Source organism: Amborella trichopoda, chromosome 3, assembly GCF_054954075.1.
Source record: "Amborella trichopoda isolate Santa Cruz 75 chromosome 3, AtrichopodaSantaCruz75HAP2 v2.0, whole genome shotgun sequence".
Lineage (NCBI taxonomy): Eukaryota > Viridiplantae > Streptophyta > Magnoliopsida > Amborellales > Amborellaceae > Amborella > Amborella trichopoda.
This window is the reverse complement of record NC_142338.1, coordinates 46,736,941-46,756,497: the sequence shown is the minus strand read 5'-3', so window position 1 is coordinate 46,756,497 and position 19,557 is coordinate 46,736,941. Positions and strand designations below refer to the sequence as shown.

General features: G+C 38.3%; 1 protein-coding gene across 3 annotated transcripts; it reads left to right on the top strand.

Annotated features, from left to right (window-relative positions):
* Positions 1–361: 361 nt before the first annotated feature.
* On the top strand, positions 362–18,923 carry LOC18443884 (protein TOPLESS-RELATED PROTEIN 2). Of its 3 annotated transcripts, XM_011628644.3 has the most exons (27): positions 362–611; positions 753–822; positions 1,235–1,771; positions 1,920–2,099; positions 2,275–2,388; positions 2,495–2,653; positions 2,836–3,013; positions 3,170–3,293; positions 3,536–3,645; positions 3,827–3,965; positions 4,305–4,414; positions 4,926–4,995; positions 5,132–5,205; positions 5,296–5,391; positions 5,650–5,745; positions 5,945–6,072; positions 13,348–13,582; positions 13,664–13,831; positions 14,479–14,589; positions 14,685–14,834; positions 15,001–15,111; positions 15,196–15,375; positions 15,858–15,986; positions 16,352–16,447; positions 16,657–16,848; positions 16,987–17,159; positions 18,352–18,923. In XM_011628644.3, the coding sequence occupies exons 3-27, from the start codon at positions 1,692–1,694 to the stop codon at positions 18,563–18,565; spliced, it is 3,417 nt and encodes a 1,138-aa protein (XP_011626946.1). In that variant the 5' UTR covers positions 362–611; positions 753–822; positions 1,235–1,691; the 3' UTR covers positions 18,566–18,923. The 3 variants fall into 3 exon arrangements, with proteins under 3 accessions (XP_011626946.1, XP_020528944.1, XP_020528943.1); XM_020673285.2 differs by having other exon boundaries at positions 362–822; positions 15,858–15,971; XM_020673284.2 differs by having other exon boundaries at positions 362–822.
* Positions 18,924–19,557: the final 634 nt, after the last annotated feature.

Genomic DNA, 19,557 nt, shown 5'->3' with positions numbered 1-19,557 from the left:
TAAAATCCATTTCTAACCTTTAATTATTTCTCCGTCTCGCAATTTACGACCTACTCTGCCAAGGGGTATTTTGGTCATTCACATGAAATTGAGGGCACAACGATCATTCAAGAAAACACACGGACGACCGCCTCAGAGAACGAACCTCAAAGGTCATTGTGGTCATTTGAGGAACCCCAAAAGTGGGAAAGGGCATTTTCGAATTTGTTTTCAAAATTAACCCTAAGGGCAGGTTAGTGAACGCTAAAGTTTGGGAGACGACCTAATCGTGGTTCCCCTATAAATACTGTCCTTGTAGAGGTGAGGATTGATAGGGTTATAAAAGCATGAGGATATTGCAGAAGCAAACCCAAATTAGAGAGAGAAAGGAGCAGTGAAGAGAGTCTAGAGAGAGAAAGGAGCAGGGAGTCTAGAATAGAAAGTACCTGCAGAGTCTAGAGAGAGAAAGGGACAGAGAGGAGAGAGAAAGGCATTTGCAGGAGAGGCACACAGAGAAGGGAGAGACACCGAGTCGTACACGGCTAGAGAGAGGAGGAAGAAACCCTACAAGAGCTTCTTCGTGCCCCTCTGTATTTTTTCTCCCTCTCTTACATGGACACAGAGCATATACAGTAAGGGCTCCTGCGCGTGACTCTGTTTCTGCGTCCTGCACGCAGGAAGTGTTTTTGAACTCTGAGACTTGTCATGAACAAAGCTTGTTTTTGGTTTGTTTATGGATTGAAAAGGGCGATAAATCGTGATATTTCTTGTAGATCTTTGCTTTGGCCGTGCCGTTTGCCTGGAAATTAGGGTTTTCTGGAGCATTTAATGGAGAAAGCTTAGGTAGGAGCTTCGAAGACTGATTTTCCTTTTTCTTTTCTGGTTTCTTCTCTGTTTATGCTTTGTTTTTGACTTGAGTTACTGGGAATGATATTTGGATTGAAGGAGTTGGAAGGAAACATGAGTTTATTTGCTTTATGTGTTAGCATTTTAGAACTTCATCTTATTTTCAGCAATAGATCTTCGAGTTATTTGATGGAAATAAAGTGGAAATTAGGGCTTGAATGAACAAAAGAACAGAGTCCAAGGAGCTTTTATTTGATGCCTTTAGGCGTTGTAGATTTAGATTCTTGAAGGGTTTTGATGAATATTAAGTGGAAATTTTTGGATTAAACTAGAAAGAGATGAAGAGGACATTGCATTTATTTTTCTTTTTTTGAGTTTCTGAGTGCTTCTCCTTGCTTTGCTATTGCAGGTTTGAGGCAATTGTGGTGGAAAAGCTAGAAAGAGCATTGATAGTGAGAGGAAGACATAGGGTGTTTGCTTCTTACTGTTTGTACACCTCTGACGTTATGGTGTTGGATTGTTGGGAGCTTTTTATCTAGTCTTAGTGTTCCTTTGTGTTTTGTTAAGTTTGACAGAAGTATAATACATGATAAGGAGAATAATTATCGAAAAGGGCACAGAGGACAAACTTACCTACCATGTTTATGTACGCTAATATTAGTAAAGAAAGGAGCCAGGGCGTTTATCTGTAGCACTTGAAGCGTTTGGAATTGTTTTACGAAGGTCAAGAACCATATAGAAGAGGTTCAGCGAGCAAATAAGAGCAAGGACGCTCGATTTTGGGTTCCTTTTGTTTGTTATTGTGGGCTTTCTTGGCCGTTTCTTGTCTTATCTTTGCACTGGAGCGGTTAGGGATACCTGGAACTATGTCTTCCTTGAGCAGGGAGCTTGTTTTTCTTATCTTACAGTTCTTGGATGAGGAGAAATTTAAGGAAACAGTGCACAAGTAATCCAATTAATCATGCTTCTGCTTATTTAGCTTTTATTTGCTAGATTATACATGCCTGTTAAATAGTATGGTTTGGATTTTGTTGATTCTTTTTTTTATTTGTTCTTTATGGTTATGAAAATTGTGGGTGTGTGCATGGGGTTAGGTTGGAACAAGAGTCAGGGTTTTTCTTCAATATGAAACACTTTGAGGATCAAGTCCAAGCAGGCGAATGGGAAGAAGTTGAACGCTATTTGTGTGGATTTACAAAGGTTGAAGATAACCGCTATTCCATGAAAATATTCTTTGAAATCAGAAAGCAGAAATATCTTGAAGCCCTTGACAGGTAGTATGTCTTTCTATTATTGTTGGTTGTATTGTAGGGTAAACTGTTATTCTAAGATTCATCATTCATCTTGTTGTTTCCATTAATTCCATCGATATAAATGCATTGGTTACTTCTGGTGGAAAAGAATGCGTGGTCTGTCTTTCTATTAAACAACTCTCCTGCGGTTGTCCAGGCAAGATAGGGCTAAAGCTGTTGAGATTCTGGTAAAGGATCTGAAAGTTTTTGCTTCATTCAATGAGGAGCTTTTCAAGGAGATCACCCAACTCCTTACTCTTGATAACTTCAGGTACAAGCCATACCTGCCAGAATTTTTGAACTTGAATACTGACTTGTGTTTCTTTTTGTATACCCTTACCGTGGAATGAGAAGCGTTTTGAACTTGTTGGAAGCAGGCAAAATGAGCAACTTTCCAAGTATGGGGACACAAAGTCGGCTCGTACTATAATGCTTTTGGAGCTCAAGAAGCTTATAGAGGCTAATCCACTATTTCGGGACAAGCTTGTCTTCCCAAACTTTAAAGCCTCTCGGCTTCGCACTCTGATTAATCAAAGGTGGTTTGATGTTTTTACTATCTAGGACTTTAGAGGAACTCATTTTTGTAAACATAACATATAGAGATATGAAAGCAGTTTACTTAGTCATAATAGATTCCTTCTCCCTCTTGATTTTTGACTTAATCTTGCCTATACTTATAAAGGGATTTTGATGTAAATATGAATTTTCTTCTTTTCAGCCTTAATTGGCAACATCAGCTTTGCAAGAATCCACGCCCCAACCCAGATATAAAAACTCTATTTGTTGATCACACTTGTGCTCCTACTAATGGAGCCCGTGCTCCCCCTCCTGCAAATAGTCCCCTTGTGGGAGCAATGCCAAAAACTGGTGCTTTTCCTCCCATTGGTGTGCATAGTGTAAGTGAATTGCACATGAACCTTCACATAGAAAGAAACATATTTAATTGTTATCATTTTTATTCGTGTTGCCATGTGTGTTAAAACAATTCAGTTGTGTGATGTTAAAATTCATTTATTGATATTATTGATATTTTCTCATCTCTCAATATGCAGCCTTTCCAGCCAGTGGTTTCTCCTTCTCCTAGTGCTATTGCAGGGTGGATGTCAGGTCCTAATCCTTCTTTAGCACATGGTGCTGTTGCGGCTGCTCCCCCTGGTCTTGTGCAGCCTAATGCAGGTGATCCTATCTATATCTTAGACTATGTGTCGGGGGTGCATGTCAGCATGATTTGTGCTTGAATTTTATCGATTAATTATGAGTCTATTTATTGTTATTATTATTTAATGAGTTTGGACACTTCTACTGATTGAATTATATAAAACTAAGAATGTTCACATTAAGTGTTTGTGACACAATTTTGATGTTGTATTGCTTGGAAACCTATTGAACTTGGGATTTCACCATTTGGATTGCTTCAGCTGCATTTTTGAAGCACCCGAGGACTCCTACTAGCGCCCCAGGGATTGACTATCAATCAGCTGATTCGGAGCATTTGATGAAGAGAATTCGTGCTGGCCCATCTGATGAGGTAGAAATATTTCATGGTGGAATTTCAAGCAAATAGAGTCTTCTAGCTTGTTGGCAAATAGACTGTACTTGGATTGTTTTTTCTCAATTCTTGATAGGTGCTTTCTAGAAGCTTATGTTTTTTAATGGAGATGCAGTCTTCTAATTTGTGGTCATTTCTTTATTCCATTATTTTCATGAAGGTTTCATACTCTGGGTCAACACACCCTCCAAATGCCTATTCACAAGATGATCTTCCAAAAACTGTTGTGAGGACCCTCAACCAAGGCTCAAATGTCATGAGCATGGACTTCCACCCTTCACAACAAACTATTCTTCTAGGTGGTTGCAGACATTTTTTTTTTCTGATTGTTCTCAATGTGGTTTTGTTTTTATGGGAAATTATAAAAATACACCTAAATTATCGACTATTTAACATTCTATCCATTTTCAACTATTCCAACCCATGATCATGTATATTTTGTTGGGGTTTCTGAAATTAATATGAAAATGGGTAAAGTCTTTAACTAGTAAAATGTTAACTAGTTCTTCTGTTAGGTTCATTTTGTTAAATTTCCTTTGTTTTATTTTGTCGCACAAAGTCTTTTGCTATAAGTTATATACCCCTTGTTTCCTGTTCGATCAATACCTGTTGACATCTATCATTGTATATATATCTAGTTGGTACAAATGTTGGTGACATTGCAATATGGGAAGTTGGATCACGTGATAGGCTGGCTCATAAGCCATTTAAGGTCTGGGAGGTCTCAGCTTGTTCGATGCCATTACAGGTATTACCTACTAGATGATAAATGTACTGTCATTGTAGTGATATTCATACGATAAGTGTAGGATTATGAATGCACTTAAGAAATTTTTAGAGCAAGGAATTTAAACTTCTTTTCTGATATTAGTCTTGTTAAGTCCTCATCCTAATTATCACGACAGGACCAAATAGGTTGTCCTATTGGTCAGACCGCCGACTAGTGGTTTGGCTAGTCTAGTCCAAAGTAAAAACCCGCTTTAAGTAAAAAATCGGTCAAGATTGGTGCTTGGCCGGTTTTGGCCGATGTGACCAACCGGTTTTGACCTGTTCGACTGGCCAAACAAATTTGGGCTGCGCCTTTTTTAATATATTGCATACTTTTAAAATTTTATTCATAATTTATTATAGTTTAAAATCTAGTCAAATCGGTTCGATTAGCAGTCGGACCGGTTTTGACTAGAGCAGTCCCTTCGCCTGTTCAGTGACCATTCTGAGCCTGATAACTTTGGTTCTGATGATGTTTGTTGTCATTCCAGACAGCATTGATGAAAGATGCTACAATATCTGTTAATCGCTGCGTATGGGGTCCTGATGGATCTATCCTTGGTATGGATAATAAATCCTCAATGCAATTGATTCTACTGACTAAGAACTTGCCTTCATTAAGTGCTAGATAGATCCCTATCTTAACAAATACCATGGTGTTCCTCATAGTTGTCCTTTGGAACCACTTATCATGTAGGTGTTGCATTTTCCAAGCATATTGTTCAAACATATACATACTCCTCGACTGGTGAGCTGAGGCAGCATTTGGAGGTTAGACCAGACCCAACAACTTTTTTTTATTTGCCTACAACCTGTTTGTGACAATAGCATGATTTGCATACTGATTATTCTATGTTCCAGATTGATGCACATGTGGGTGGTGTAAATGATATTGCTTTTTCTCACCCCAATAAGCAGCTCAGCATAATTACTTGTGGAGATGACAAAACAATCAAGGTGATGATTCTATAACCTCATGATGCGCACTAGACCTTTTTATGTCTTGCTTCCCAGCACCATGCGGTGTCTCTTGCCTTCAGATCTGTTTGCATGTTGCACATTTTATCTTGTCTATGTGTGCACATGCATGCACTTAGTACTATCAAGTTGTAGAAACATCATGTGTGTGTGTGCATGTACAATTGTGTGCTTGCACTTACCTCAGGGCATGCATCTGTGGTTTTGATTAGTATTTCCCAATCATGAAAATGGCAGGTCTGGGACGCTGTAGCTGGACGCAGGCAATACATATTTGAGGGCCATGAAGCCCCAGTTTATTCTGTATGTCCTCACCATAAGGAAGCTATTCAGGTGATTCCCATTTCACTGATCATTACCTGGAGATGTGATATATTTCCTTGTTTTGGAATGAGTTCAGATTTTCCTGAAATTGCCAACCCTTCCTTTTAAGTAGGCTATCTAAATGTAGTGAACATTTTTATCCTATTGATGGTCCTGACATTTTTTGTTTTTGAGAAGAGTACTGACGTTATGCTTCGAACACATGCAGTTTATTTTCTCTACTGCTATCGATGGGAAAATAAAAGCTTGGTTGTATGACTACTTGGGATCTCGGGTTGATTATGATGCTCCTGGGCTTTGGTGTACCACAATGGCATATAGTGCTGATGGAACGAGGTGAACATCACAGAGAATATTTGCTTATAATCTGCAATGTCTTGATACCAATTTTTTCCCTTCTTTTATCGTAAAGTGGTTTGACACCAATTTTTTTATCAAGTCATCATTGTTTCTGATGCATCAATTATTGATTAATCACCCACAGATTTCTAACTATAGAGGCAATTCGAAGGAATCAGGAATTGTTTAGCACTTCATTGGCTTTCCTAGACCACTCTACATCCTATGGAATTAAAGATGAATGAACATTATAACCTAAAATATGGTAGTAAGACAATGGAAGAGTATATATTATTTCAGATTTAACAAAAAGTGCTAGGCGGGCACTTGGGCTTGCACCCTAGACCAGTGCCTTGGTTTTGAGGTTTTGTCTTTTAACCGAATTTGGGATTGGAGCCAAAAATTTGAATTCACGGTATGGGGTGAAATGTTCTCTCATCCTAGGCATTTCTTCCAATCCTCCTTCCCCTTCCTTCTCACTTGTCTCCCCTCCCTTCTTACTTCTCTCTCTCTCTCTCTCTCTCTCTCTCTCTCTCTCTCGCATACATCCCATGCTCTACCATGCTCAATCCACATTTCTCATGCTTTCTCACGTCAAAGCAAAAGCCTATTCCCCCCCAGGTTTGATCTCTCAGGGTTTATTGAGGCACATTCTGGTCTCATAGGTTGGAAGAGGTTAGTGTGGTTTTACTTCTTGGCTATCGGTAGAGGGAGGAGATAAACAAAATGTCAGAGAAGAAGAGATGAGCGGGAGATTGGGGAAGTGTTATACACTTTGAGAACCTTCCCATCAAACTTTTGATGCCTTCCTCTCTCCAAACCATCAAAGAGATTGTCATAAAAAAACATTCTTTCTGCTTTAAATGTACTCTTTATACATTTATAACCCCTCCCCACCACACCACAAAAAAATTCTCAAACTTGATGTCGTGTTTCACTATGGAAGTCATTGCTTTCAATGTTCTCTCTCTGCCTATCAAGTGGATATCAAAATTTCTATTTAGCTCTCTCCTCACTTCTTAACTGTAAGATGGGTTTTATCTGGATGCGCTTATTCCAGTTTCTTTTGCATAAAATTTGATTAATGCATAAACTGCACCTATTATCCTCACATATAATACTATGATTAATACTATTGGACTTAATTAGTGTTTGTCATTAAATGGAGTTCTTTTTCATTTTATTATGTGGATTGAGATTAAGAGGTTTGGAAGTACTATATGGCTTTGAAGTCTCCAATGTTATGGTAGGTAGGACAACTGAAAAAGCAAAGGGGTGGAATAGTGTATGCTAAGCCTGATTACAAGAAGGCCTATGTGAATCTTTATCCTATTCATCTTCTTGAAGAGGACAAGAGAGACACCACTGAGCAGCCGAACACCCTTGTATTTTCTCCCCCCTTGGGGCTACTTCATGTTACAATTTGATCATGTGCTAGAACCTAGAGAGAGAGAGAGAGAGAGAGAGAGAGAGAGAGAGAGAGAGAGAGAGAGAGAGAGAGAGAGAGAGAGAGAGAGAGAGAGAGAGAGAGAGAGAGAGAGAGAGAGAGAGAGAGAGAGAGAGAGAGAGAGAGAGAGAGAGAGAGAGAGAGAGAGAGAGAGAGAGAGAGAGAGAGAGAGAGAGAGAGAGAGAGAGAGAGAGTAGGCTTCAACAAAATACTTTTGCTTTGACAGTGAAATATTGTGAGAGATGTGTGTTGAACATGTAGAAGATGGAATGGATGAGAGAGGGGAGAGAGAAGGGGGGAGAGGAGAGAAAGGAGAATGAAGGGGGTTTGGATCAAATACCTAGAGTGGAGAGAGAACACCTCATCCCATATCGTGAACTCACATTTTTGGCTCCAAACTCAAATTTGGTTAAAAGACAAAAATACCCTCTTATCAATATTTAGACTTTTAATAATGAAAGGGGATAATAAATTAGTAGTTCACACCATTGCTAAATGGAATACGTAGGTTTCCTATGGGTGTTAACCATAGAAATGTGTGTGTGTGTGTGTGTGTGTGACACATATATGCGCGTATTGTACATACAGTGCATGTAATATACTAATAAATCATATTTTTTACATAGGGTATATGTATAATCAATTGATTATACATTAAACTTAACTAGAAAATTTTAGATCACATTTAACGCATGTCACACAACTGCAAAGAGTCAATGACAGTAGCATTCTCAATGCCATATGGCTGATGGCTCCTTGTCCAAGAGACCAAGACCATGAAGTCAATTTAATCAACTACATAAGCACAAGTTCACGCTATAGAGAAAATGATCCAAAACAAGTAATAAACAAAATGCAAAATGAAGTGTATAACTTTTAATCTTTGTTTAGTCCCTCGCCTTCAACCCCAACACCATCCGATTGCAAGTTATCATCAAAATCATGACTCTTTTCAACATAATGGTCCTCCATCCTTCGTTTCTTCCAAAATTGGCCTCTGCCTTTATTATCTCTCTCCTCTGTGCACCTGACGCAGTAGTCGATCTAGTGGTCCTCCTAGGGTTGTAGGCAGGCCCCAAGGCAACCATATCCCAAATCAAACCTCTAGTGAAGACTCTTGTGCTCCAAGCCACCAACCGCTCACTATCATTATCTAGGTCCTTCGCTTCAATGTGATCATTTTTGTCAGGCTGATTAAAGTGTTCCTTTAACCTCTAATTATACTGGACAAATCACGCAGTTTCTTTTGCTGAAGTTGTTCCTTATCTTTGTGTGCAGTTCAGAGTACTATGGATATACGATAAAGTTAAAATTAAAGCACAAGTTTTATAAGTTATAATCATAATTTATTACTTATATTTGTATCTTTACTTATATTTGTATCTTATAAATTGGAAAATAAAATTTTTATCAGTGTTATTAATATGTATTGTGATCTTTGCAAATTATTATCTCAACTGAACCCCAATTGCACTCTCAACTAGATGAGCTACATCTCAAGTTCATGATGTGGAGGGCCATCTTTTGTAAGTTGGGGGCACTACTCCTATGTTGGTTCCTCTATTGGCCTGCATTATTTAAATGTTAAAATTGCATAGTATAAGTTATGACTAATAAAAGTTAAGTATGCTGTATGCAGCATTTGGAACTATAAATATTGTAATCACATATTAATAATAAAAGTCAAGTATGCTGTATGCAGCATATGGAACTATAAATATTGTAATCACATATTAATATAACATAAAGCATTATAATGTATGAGTTTCTGAAGCTATAAAACCTCATAGCTAATTAATACATTAGAAAGACTGGATAAAATTTAGCCCTTTGTCTCATGGCAATTTCCATCCCAAGCATCTCATGCACACTCGTGTAAGGTCAACTTCTCAGAAGATAATGTGGATATCCTTTTTAGGATTGAGCATTTCAATACTTGTATTAAACTCATCCATAATTGCATCTTTCTATCTGAGTCTTCCTAAAAGGATTTTGGGATCAAATAGTACTGAGCTGAATTCAAGGGACCATAAAGCTGCTTATCACACTTTGTGTCTACAATCTCCCATATTGGTTTCCACATTCTCTTCTCATTCCCAATGCCTTGACTATCTCTCCTTTGGTTCCCTCTAAGGCACATCATACATATAGCTTATACCACTTCACTATTCACTAATCGCAATGCTTTGACCAAGGGCCAAATACCTTTAGTGAGTGCACTCTCCTACACTCAAACGACTTTGAGAAAACAATATCAGATACCCTCTTCCCTTGTGCTTGGACCACTTGCATGTCAAGCTAAGTAAGAGGTGGAAAGTCTCATAACAACTGGCCTAATAGTGTCTCTCTTATTGGTGGCATTTCACATCGTGCTAAGGGGAAGGGTGTGGCTGTAGATGAATACATTTATGGCCTTAGCTTTATCGAGTGTCCCCTTTAACCTTGGCATGTTGTTAATAATATCCTCAAGCATGAGCCATGAGTTCTACACAATGTCTTGCTTATAATGCCCGAAAAATACGAGGTCGCTTTTGGCACAATAAATTAGCAGTAGATCTTATTGGTTGTGCCATGTTGTGACCACCTGTATAACATGCTTCTCTCCAACCTGCTCCAAACTTCTAGTGAACAAGGAACAAACATGTTGTGCATTGTGAACACTAGCACAAGCATCAACAGACCTCTAGAACACTCTTAAAGGACAATCAGCCATCAAATTCATTACACGTCTGCGGCTCTTAAAACTCCATCAATCTGTCATGATTGAAGCCCCATATTGCACCCATGCATCTTGTGGGTCTTGAGGTACTCCTTTGTGAGTTATAGCTCCTTTTTAGTTGTGGCTTTGTAAGCTCATGAGTGGTTGGCCCCCCAACCATGGCCCATATTGGCAAATAACCTCAAATATTGTATGAGTGCATTTTAGGAGAGCAGTATTGAAAGCAATACCCACTTGATACATCATTGAGCAATATATTGACATACCCAACCTATCTTATATCTTAAACTTGTCTTCAATAGTAGTTTGCTCCTCTCCTTTCTCTTTGTCATGTGCTCCGGGCTGGGGCAAAAAAAAAACAGACACTAGTCCCCTTCATATGGTGCTTTCTCAAACCTAATTGTTCCTCTCTTACTACCTCAAGAAGAACCGGCTTCAATCTCCCTTTTTCATCATCATCAAACATATAAACCCTGACTTTCGACCCCACCATGGTTGCCTCTTTTTGCCTTTTACCTTTTTCCAGAATCCCGATGTCAGTAACATCTGCTGAACTTTTCACATAGGGTAACACCCCCCTGATTCCAGCATTGTTTTTTGGAATCTATTAAAATCCCCATATTATCTTGATCAATGTAATTAGATTTGCTTAGGGGCTTCTTCTATTTGGCAGGGAGAGTTTTGTGCTGTGGCCGACTCGGGGGAGGACTTCATTCTTTTTATTAATCTTTAAATAAAAAATATGCCAAATAAATTAAGAACGATTTTTTAAAAATAAAAACATAGAAATAAAGAATTTTTTCAAGACATGCATGATATCTAACTTGAAATTTTCATAAAAATATTGCTATGAAATGTTTATGATCAAGGTGTTACATTCACAATCCATAATCATATCCCACATTAATCATTTTATGTTCACCATAACCATGAAAAGCTAAATTTACAACTATCCATTATTTTAGGCTGGGAATTTGAAGTTCTTAGATGTAAGAATGATAAATAAATTTTGAGAAGGACTGTATCTTTTTGGGACTTTTTAAGTTTTAGGAAAAAGTGGCCATTTTATGTTTTTTATATTCTTTGGGACAATGTTCTCCCCTTATTTTTTTTATTAAGATTGCCTTTTATGCCATCATCTTTGCTATTCCTTTTATGTCATCATCTCTGCTATTCTGCTCTATCAAGGGCCATATCCTTAGTCAGACCATCAGTCACCATATCTTTTCTCAATACTTTTATCCATATCCTTTGGACCTTCTCCTTGCCCTTCTAGAGCTTTCCACTTGAACCAAATCACCCTCCTAACCAGTGTTGTATTAGGTTTACATTGCATATGGCCAGTCCACAGAAGTTTACTTTCCCTCATCTTATTGCCTATTGGAGCTACCCCTAAGTTCCCTCATGTGCATTCAGAATGAATAGATTTCTATCCTTATATAAAAAAATATTGAATTGATATATTGTACTTCAGCTGAAGACACATTTTCTTCAGCCAAAGACACCTTTGCTTAAGCTGAAGATGCCCTTTCTTCGTCTGAAGCAAGCGGAAGAGGACGTAAACACCCGAATAAACTTGAAGCAAGTGTTCTCAGATTTCACTTCAGTTTGAGTTTAAAATCTGAAGGTTTTGGCTGACCAAAGCACATTTAATAACACTGTTCTTGATCACCATAATGCAATAAACTTTGTTTCCATCAATTTTTTTTCCAAGCGAAAACCATATCTGTGATCTAGATCTCCACTCCACACTCCAAGAAGTTCCAAGAGAAGACATATTGAAAGATCTCAGATACAAAGAAATTTAACTAAGATGGCTAATCTTTGTTGCCTGACCTCTGACCCTCAATATTTTGGATGAATATCGAGGTTTAAGTCACCCAAAATCTCCTATTATAGCTTCTCTTGTATTTCACAGAAAAAAGAAAATCCTAAACATATGTATTCCATATGATTTCTCAAAATTTTTAGATCTTTCAATTTTCAAAATTTCAAAAACTTACCAATATCTTCCTCCCTAACCGATATTACCAAAATGGCTAGGACGTGAGGGCATCTTTTGCTCTCAATCCGGTGGCTTGCCTACCCTAGGAGAGGTGCCCAGGCACCCAAGGCTGTCTTTTTTGTAACATTGATTATTCCTAATCTTATAGTTTGTCCTGGAGTGTGCTATCCTTGAAGAATAGATGAGCAGTTAGAGAGATATGAGTATCAACTAAGTTATGGTGGAGAAGTGGATATCAAATTATTAGAAAGAGAATTTCATGTCTCCTGAACATTAGAGTTATAGATTTGCATGATTTTTCAAAAAAAAAAGTTATCAATTTTTTTGATTGCATGCAATGATATTTGTTAAAATAAGGTATTTCAAATGTTGGTTGTATGCCTGGTGTTCACTAGAAAACACTGGACTCTTTGGAATGAACATTGAAACTTCGGATTTGTAGTAGTCTACTTAACTCAGCGTGTCAATCTGGCCGGGTTTAACATTCTCGCTTAAAATTTATTAAAATATTATTTCGGTATATACTAGTCATTGCAAATCAGAATTCAGGAAAGTCCTATGAAGCCAAAGGAGAATTGGAGCCACCCTTAGCATGTGTGCTTAATTCCATTGAGAAATGATTTAGTACCAAACTACTTCTGTCCAATTTAATTTTGTTTGAACGCCAAATGGCACTTGTTAGTTGCGCAAGTGGCGGTGTTTCTTGAGTCACAGTATCTCCAGCTGTCACAGTAGTTATCCAGAGTCACTGAATTGGCGCAAGTTTGGCCAAGTTCATGCAAGATCTCCTTTAGCGGCAAGGATCTTGCTAATTCTTAGGAAGAGGTAAGGATCGCCTGTAATACATCCGTTAATGGCTGGCTGAAATTTCTATCTATTAGTGGCTGAAATCTCTAGAAATTTAGTTGTCAATGAAGTAGTTACTTTGGGAATTTCCTCTCTTGACAGGGCCAGAGCATTTGGAAAAAATCACAATAAAAGCAATGTTATTAATGGCTTTTTTTCCTTTATTTCTACTATTTTGGATCTTTCTGTGCTGTTAGTAATATGTTCTTTCACCTGCGTCCTTGTCTCACATTCATTTCCTCTCATTCTGCACAGGCTTTTCTCTTGTGGGACAAGCAAAGAAGGTGAATCTCACTTAGTTGAGTGGAATGAAAGTGAAGGAGCTATAAAGAGGACATACCTGGGGTTCAGAAAGCGTTCTTTAGGTGTTGTCCAATTTGATACTACAAAGAATAGGTTCTTAGCTGCTGGAGATGAATTCCAGATCAAGTTCTGGGATATGGATAATATCAACATATTGACTACTATAGAAGCTGATGGTGGATTGCCGGTAACATAAAGTCATCAAAATTTGACTCTCCAATTATTGTTTTCATGGTATACTTAACTCTTGATTTTAATCCCTTTTCAGGCTAGTCCTCGGCTAAGATTTAACAAAGAAGGGTCCTTGTTGGCTGTTACAACAAATGATAGTGGCATCAAGATCTTGGCAAACCCTGATGGGCAGAGACTGATCCGGATGCTGGAAAATAGAGCCTTTGAGGGATCCAGAGGTCCCTCTGATTCCATGAACGCAAAGGTTTTCGCCCTTTATTTATGCAAAACCTATGATTTTATTCTTTTTGTTATGATGTTTCCCTTTTATTTGTGGAAAAGCTGTGGCTCATTTTCTTTTGTACAGTTATAACTTTTAGTTGGACCTTTAAACAACTGAAAGATACCTTTTTTTTTTCTTTCGGTTGACTGAAAAGAGAAACTGACAATAAAGTCCCTTCCATTGTCCGTAATAGCGCAAAAAAGTGGTTGATTTCTGTTCTTTCTTAATGAAAATCAGTATATAAGATAGGTCTTTTCAGTAGTTTGCTACTTTACTTTTTGGGAAGGTGTTGATGCCTTTTGAATATTCACCGCGTGAAAATTCCCTTTCTTTGTGAAATTGGTTACAACCATGGAACTTTTAGGGGTGCCGTATTCTGAATAATGTCATTACATTTAAGATGCTTTGTTTGCAAACTTGCATCTAAGACACCCAATTTACAGCTTCTCTGTTTATAGGTGTCTCTCTCTTTCAATTTTTAAATTGATGGAGCTCTCTGATATATTTTCTCACAATATGTGGGTATCTGTCGTAACTTCTTTTCCAATTAAGTTTTGATTGGTTAAACACTTCTTTCTTTTGAATTTTTTCTGCAAAATTGTTGACTTCATGCCGGCTTCATTGTGCAGCCTCCTGTTGTTAATCCACTGGCTTCTGTTGGAAATGTAACTGCTCCCCTTGCTGCTGTTCTTGAGCGCCCAGAGAGTAGGATTCCACCTGCAGTATCTATGAATGCCTTGGTAACATTTTTAGGCTTCAGATATAAACCTCATGAGAAGTTTGTTGTGAACTTTTTCTATTTTTAAATAATATTCTCAATTTCAATGGAATGCAGAATAATTTGGACAGCAATAGGACATCTGAGGTTAAACCGAGAATTTCAGAGGATGTTGTGGATAAGATTAAAGGCTGGAAACTGTCTGATATTGCAGATTCATCACTGCTTAAGGTTCTTAGGTTACCTGATCCTTTTTCAACGGGAAAGGTAATCTTCATAACCTTTCTAAGTTGTATTTGTGTCTTTACAATAACTACAAACAAAGAATGGAAATATAAATGCTTTAGTGTTGTCTACTTTTATTTTTATTTCTGGGGTCTGGTGTATATCTTATCATATTGTGCTTAATTTCTTATCATCATGTTATACATAGGTTGTTAGGCTCTTATATACAAACTCAGGATTTGCTGTATTGGCCCTTGCTTCTAATGCCATACACAAGTTATGGAAATGGCAGCGTAGTGACCGCAACCCATCTGGAAAGGTTAGTTTTAACTATGTATGCGCATGCATGTCCTCATTGGTGTACTTTCAAATCATAACACTGTTTTCTTTTGTGGATGTTAAGTCTTCGGCATCAGTAACTCCTCAGTTGTGGCAACCAGCAAATGGGCTTCCCATGACAAATGACATAGGGGACATGAATCCGGAAGAATCGGCTGCATGTATAGCTTTGTCGAAGAATGATTCGTACGTTATGTCTGCATCGGGTGGGAAGGTTTCCTTGTTCAACATGGTGGCTTTTAAGGTCAGTACTCCAGTTGCTTCAATCTTTACCACATATATGTTTGTTTTATTCATATATTAGAGATTCATAGTGTGCACTTGAGATTTTTTGGAACTCGAATAACTACATGCGAGTTGCATGAGCACTTAATGCATCTGGATGCTTGCCATCTCGTGTAACTCACAAACTGCTCATTGTGGAAGAGTGATCTTTTTGTTGAAGGGAAGATTTTTAACATGTAGAGAGCAATTGGGAAGAGGGGGAAGGGGCTAAATGGGTTAAAGAAGTGGTTTTCATTTGAATTCCTAATGTCATTTTGTCAGTTTGATGATTGAGATGCAGATACATACCCTCTCTCTCTCTCTCTCTCTCTCTCTCTCTCTCTCTCTGAGTTGCACATGCACACGCAAGTTAAAATACACAGGGAGAGTCGATTTATTTAGTGCTGGAAAATTGAATTTATATCATATTGTTTATCACGGTTGTTTTCGCTTGCATTATAGGTCATGACGACATTTATGCCGCCACCTCCTGCAGCTACCTTTTTGGCGTTTCACCCTCAGGATAATAACATCATCGCCATAGGGATGGAGGACTCCACAATTCAGATATATAATGTTCGAGTCGATGAGGTGAAAATTCTTTAATTTCTGTTCTTTTATTTCTCTTATTATGACCTCAGGATTAAATGCTTATGCCTTGAATTTCTCAAAAACAAAAAGAAAATGCTTGTCTTGTAAGTTCACAATTATCTTATTTGAACATATTGTGGGATTATGGATATGTACGTAGATGTTTGACTGGAGCCTAGAATGGCATTAATTTACTCTAATATGGACCTTGAATTCAAAATTGTCTACTAATATATAGGGAGGATTTTGTTTGAAGTGCAAGAAGGAATAAGAATTGGGTTATTCTGTGATTTGTTTACCTTTTACCCTCTTCAAGATTATAGTAACTGTTTATCCTGCTCTCTATTATACTGGTCTGCTATCAGGTGAAAGTTAAGCTCAAGGGTCACCAAAAGAGGATCACAGGCCTTGCATTTTCACAAACGCTGGGTATCTTGGTCTCCTCTGGTGCGGATTCTCAGGTAAAGAACTCTGCTCAGATCAATCTTGAATAACTTGAATTCTGGAGGATTGTGAACAAAAGATGGTCACTCGGAATTTGGGCCTTTTAGTGCAAAACATGATTTAAATGTATTGAGTCCAGAAATGTGCATCTTTTTCATTTATTCTTCATGACCTTCATGGATGATGTAATCATCCCTTGAACAATTGGCATTTGCTATAATTTCAGCTTTGTGTGTGGACCATGGATGGATGGGAGAAGAGGAAGTCAAGATTCATACAGTCCCCTGGAAATCGGCCCTCTCCTTCTCCTTCGAGTGGGGAGACTAGAGTTCAGTTCCACAATGATCAGACCCATCTACTAGTTGTCCATGAGAGTGTCATTTCAGTTTATGATTCAAAGCTCGATTGCTTGCGCTCTGTAAGTTACACTGCCCTTTTCCTCCACCTTCTCCGTCTCACTCATGTGTGTGCACACAAGGGGGAGAGAGAGAGAGAGAGAGAGAGAGAGAGAGAGAGAGAACTTGTTACAACAAATTTGACTGGGTGCATTGAACAGTGGGCCCCACGAGACTCATTACCGGCCCCCATATCTTGCGCTGTCTACTCTGGCGATGGTGCAATGGTGTTTGCTGGATTCTGTGATGGTGCGGTTGCTGTCTTTGATGCAGAAGCATTGAGGCTTCGATGTCGTATTGCCCCCTCTGCTTATCTTCCTTCTTCTATATCCAGGTATGTTTTCAGTTTATATTGAATCTCTATTGGACTGATATCAAGTACCTTAGGAATCTGTGGTTTATAAACTTGTGAAGAATTTCTATTTCCAAATGAGTATTATTTTATACGTTAGGCAAAGATAAATATAATGGTTTCCCACAAATTCAGTACAGTTGCCTCAAATAAATCAATTAGCAGGGATGATAAACCTAATCAATTTCAAATTCTACTAGTAGTACAAGGTTCTGTATCTTTAGCAAATACAATGCAAATACCTTGGACACAAACCAGTAGAATCCCCATTAATACAGTGTTCACATCTGATTTCCCACTTTGTACAGAGATGGGCGATTCACTGTCTCACTTTTCTGGTGTATTAAGTAGTCATCCACTAGTTATTTCCAATTGACCAATACTTCAGCTGTTTCATGCGTCTGTCTGGGGATCATTTTCATCGATCCCTCAGTATGCATCCAAAACCCAAAACCTACATTTTATTCTGTGCCGGTGATACCCCTATGGGACTTAAGTGTACACCACACCAAGGTACAAATACTATTTCAAAACCAAGACATTCTATGTGACTAGTCTACTTGGTACACCCGAACCATCCTCATTGCAATCACAATTTTTGTGCAATAAGCTCTCTCTCTAATATGTGCATCTCAGAGAACACATTCCAATGCACTTTGCCTAGCAAGACTATTGGCCCTTTTAAGTTATTAACCCTAGGCCATCATTCTTCCTTTTTTCCTTGCTCAAATCATCCAACAACATAGTACTAAACTGGCGCCCATCCAGTGCATATGCTCATACTTTTAGACCCACCTCTGCAGGAATATGATATGGCAGGAGATTAGATAAGTTTAGCCGCAATTGGACTGATCCTCGCACCAATGGACATTAACAATTTGATACTTTTCACAAGGTTTAAGTATTAAAAGATTATTAATTCTTGAATGGGTAATACTATACTGCTATCAAAATTTAAAAATCAATCTGAAGTTTAATTAATTAATTGTAGAGATGCTTCAATTGAATTTTGGTCAACGTTTTTGGGAAGTGATTGTTTGTGTTGTGAGAGAGAGAGAGAGAGAGATTTTTACTGTCTTTGACTCCCTTTATTGTTGAGAGGAAGATTGTGAGGTGTCGATATGCAATTTTTTCCCTCTATTGACATTTCCCCAATTGCTGGTTTTTATTGCAGTGGCAGTGGCATATACCCATCAGTAATCGCTGCTCACCCAACTGAAGCTCACCAGATTGCCCTTGGCATGAGCGACGGCTCTGTATATGTGGCTGAGCCCCCAGAGTCTGAGCCCAAGTGGGGTGGTGGAGTCCCTTCCCCTCAAGAAAATGGACCTCTTCCCTCTAATTCCTCCCTTACTAATCAGCAACCCTCTGAACCCTCTCAGAGGTGACCATTCCCCTAAGAACAATATTAAAAGCAAGAAATAGATAGACAAAAATACCCCTCTTTTTTGGAAGCCTGCTATTTACAAGCTGGTGAACATCTTTTCCAGCTCCCTGCTGAGATGCAGGGTTTTCTCATTTTTTTCATTGTCGCTGGAAAAGTGTAAAAATGGTCGCGGTCTCTGTTGAGAGAGAGAGAGAGAGAGTGTACATGAATATGTTTTAGGAAGCTGCCTACCTTCGGTTATTTTTTTTTAGTTTACATTGTATGGTGGTCACTCGTGTATTGGAGGTGTGGCCGCGTATATTTTCTTAAGCGATGTTCGTGACTGAAGGTTCTTAGAATCTTTTCAGATGTTTTGGTTATTAGCCCTCTCAGTTTTATTTTTTTGGTTGATCTGTTTTTTTTGGGAAATGATTATGTAAAACCTCTCTCAGGATTTACAATTTTTTTTTTTAAAAAAATCGTATTCCTTCGTTGAAGGTGAGCTTTTAAATAAGCCTTAAGACGCCCCTTTCTGCATGGGTTCCCTTCTTAACTATCTTCCCCGTTGTGTGTTTGCTCAGAGCTATTTTTCCCGTACCTCTTCCTTCTGTCTTTCGCCTCTGCTCTCCTCTCTCCTCACTTCTAGAGTTTATACATTTAACTGATTAATGTAATCTCGTGGCATAGGGATTGAGCATATGTTATCCCTATTGAGCAGATTTCCAGCTTTAGAGAATCAGGCTGAATTCTCCTAAGTCGTTCTTTTTTTTGAGAGAACAAATATCACTATGGCAGCAATGCAAATCAGAGTTTGGTGAAGTTGGGTATTTGCAAAGATGCAAGCTTGAGAAGCCGGGAGTTTGTCAAAAAATTTGGGGCATTAGTGTGGAACACCACTGAAAATGCTCGTCATTGGGAGGTTCAAAAAGATGTGGCATGGGTAGAGAGAATGGACAAAAGAGAGAAGCGCCAAATCCAGCAAGATTAGAGGTGCACTTTACTTCTAGGGGAAGT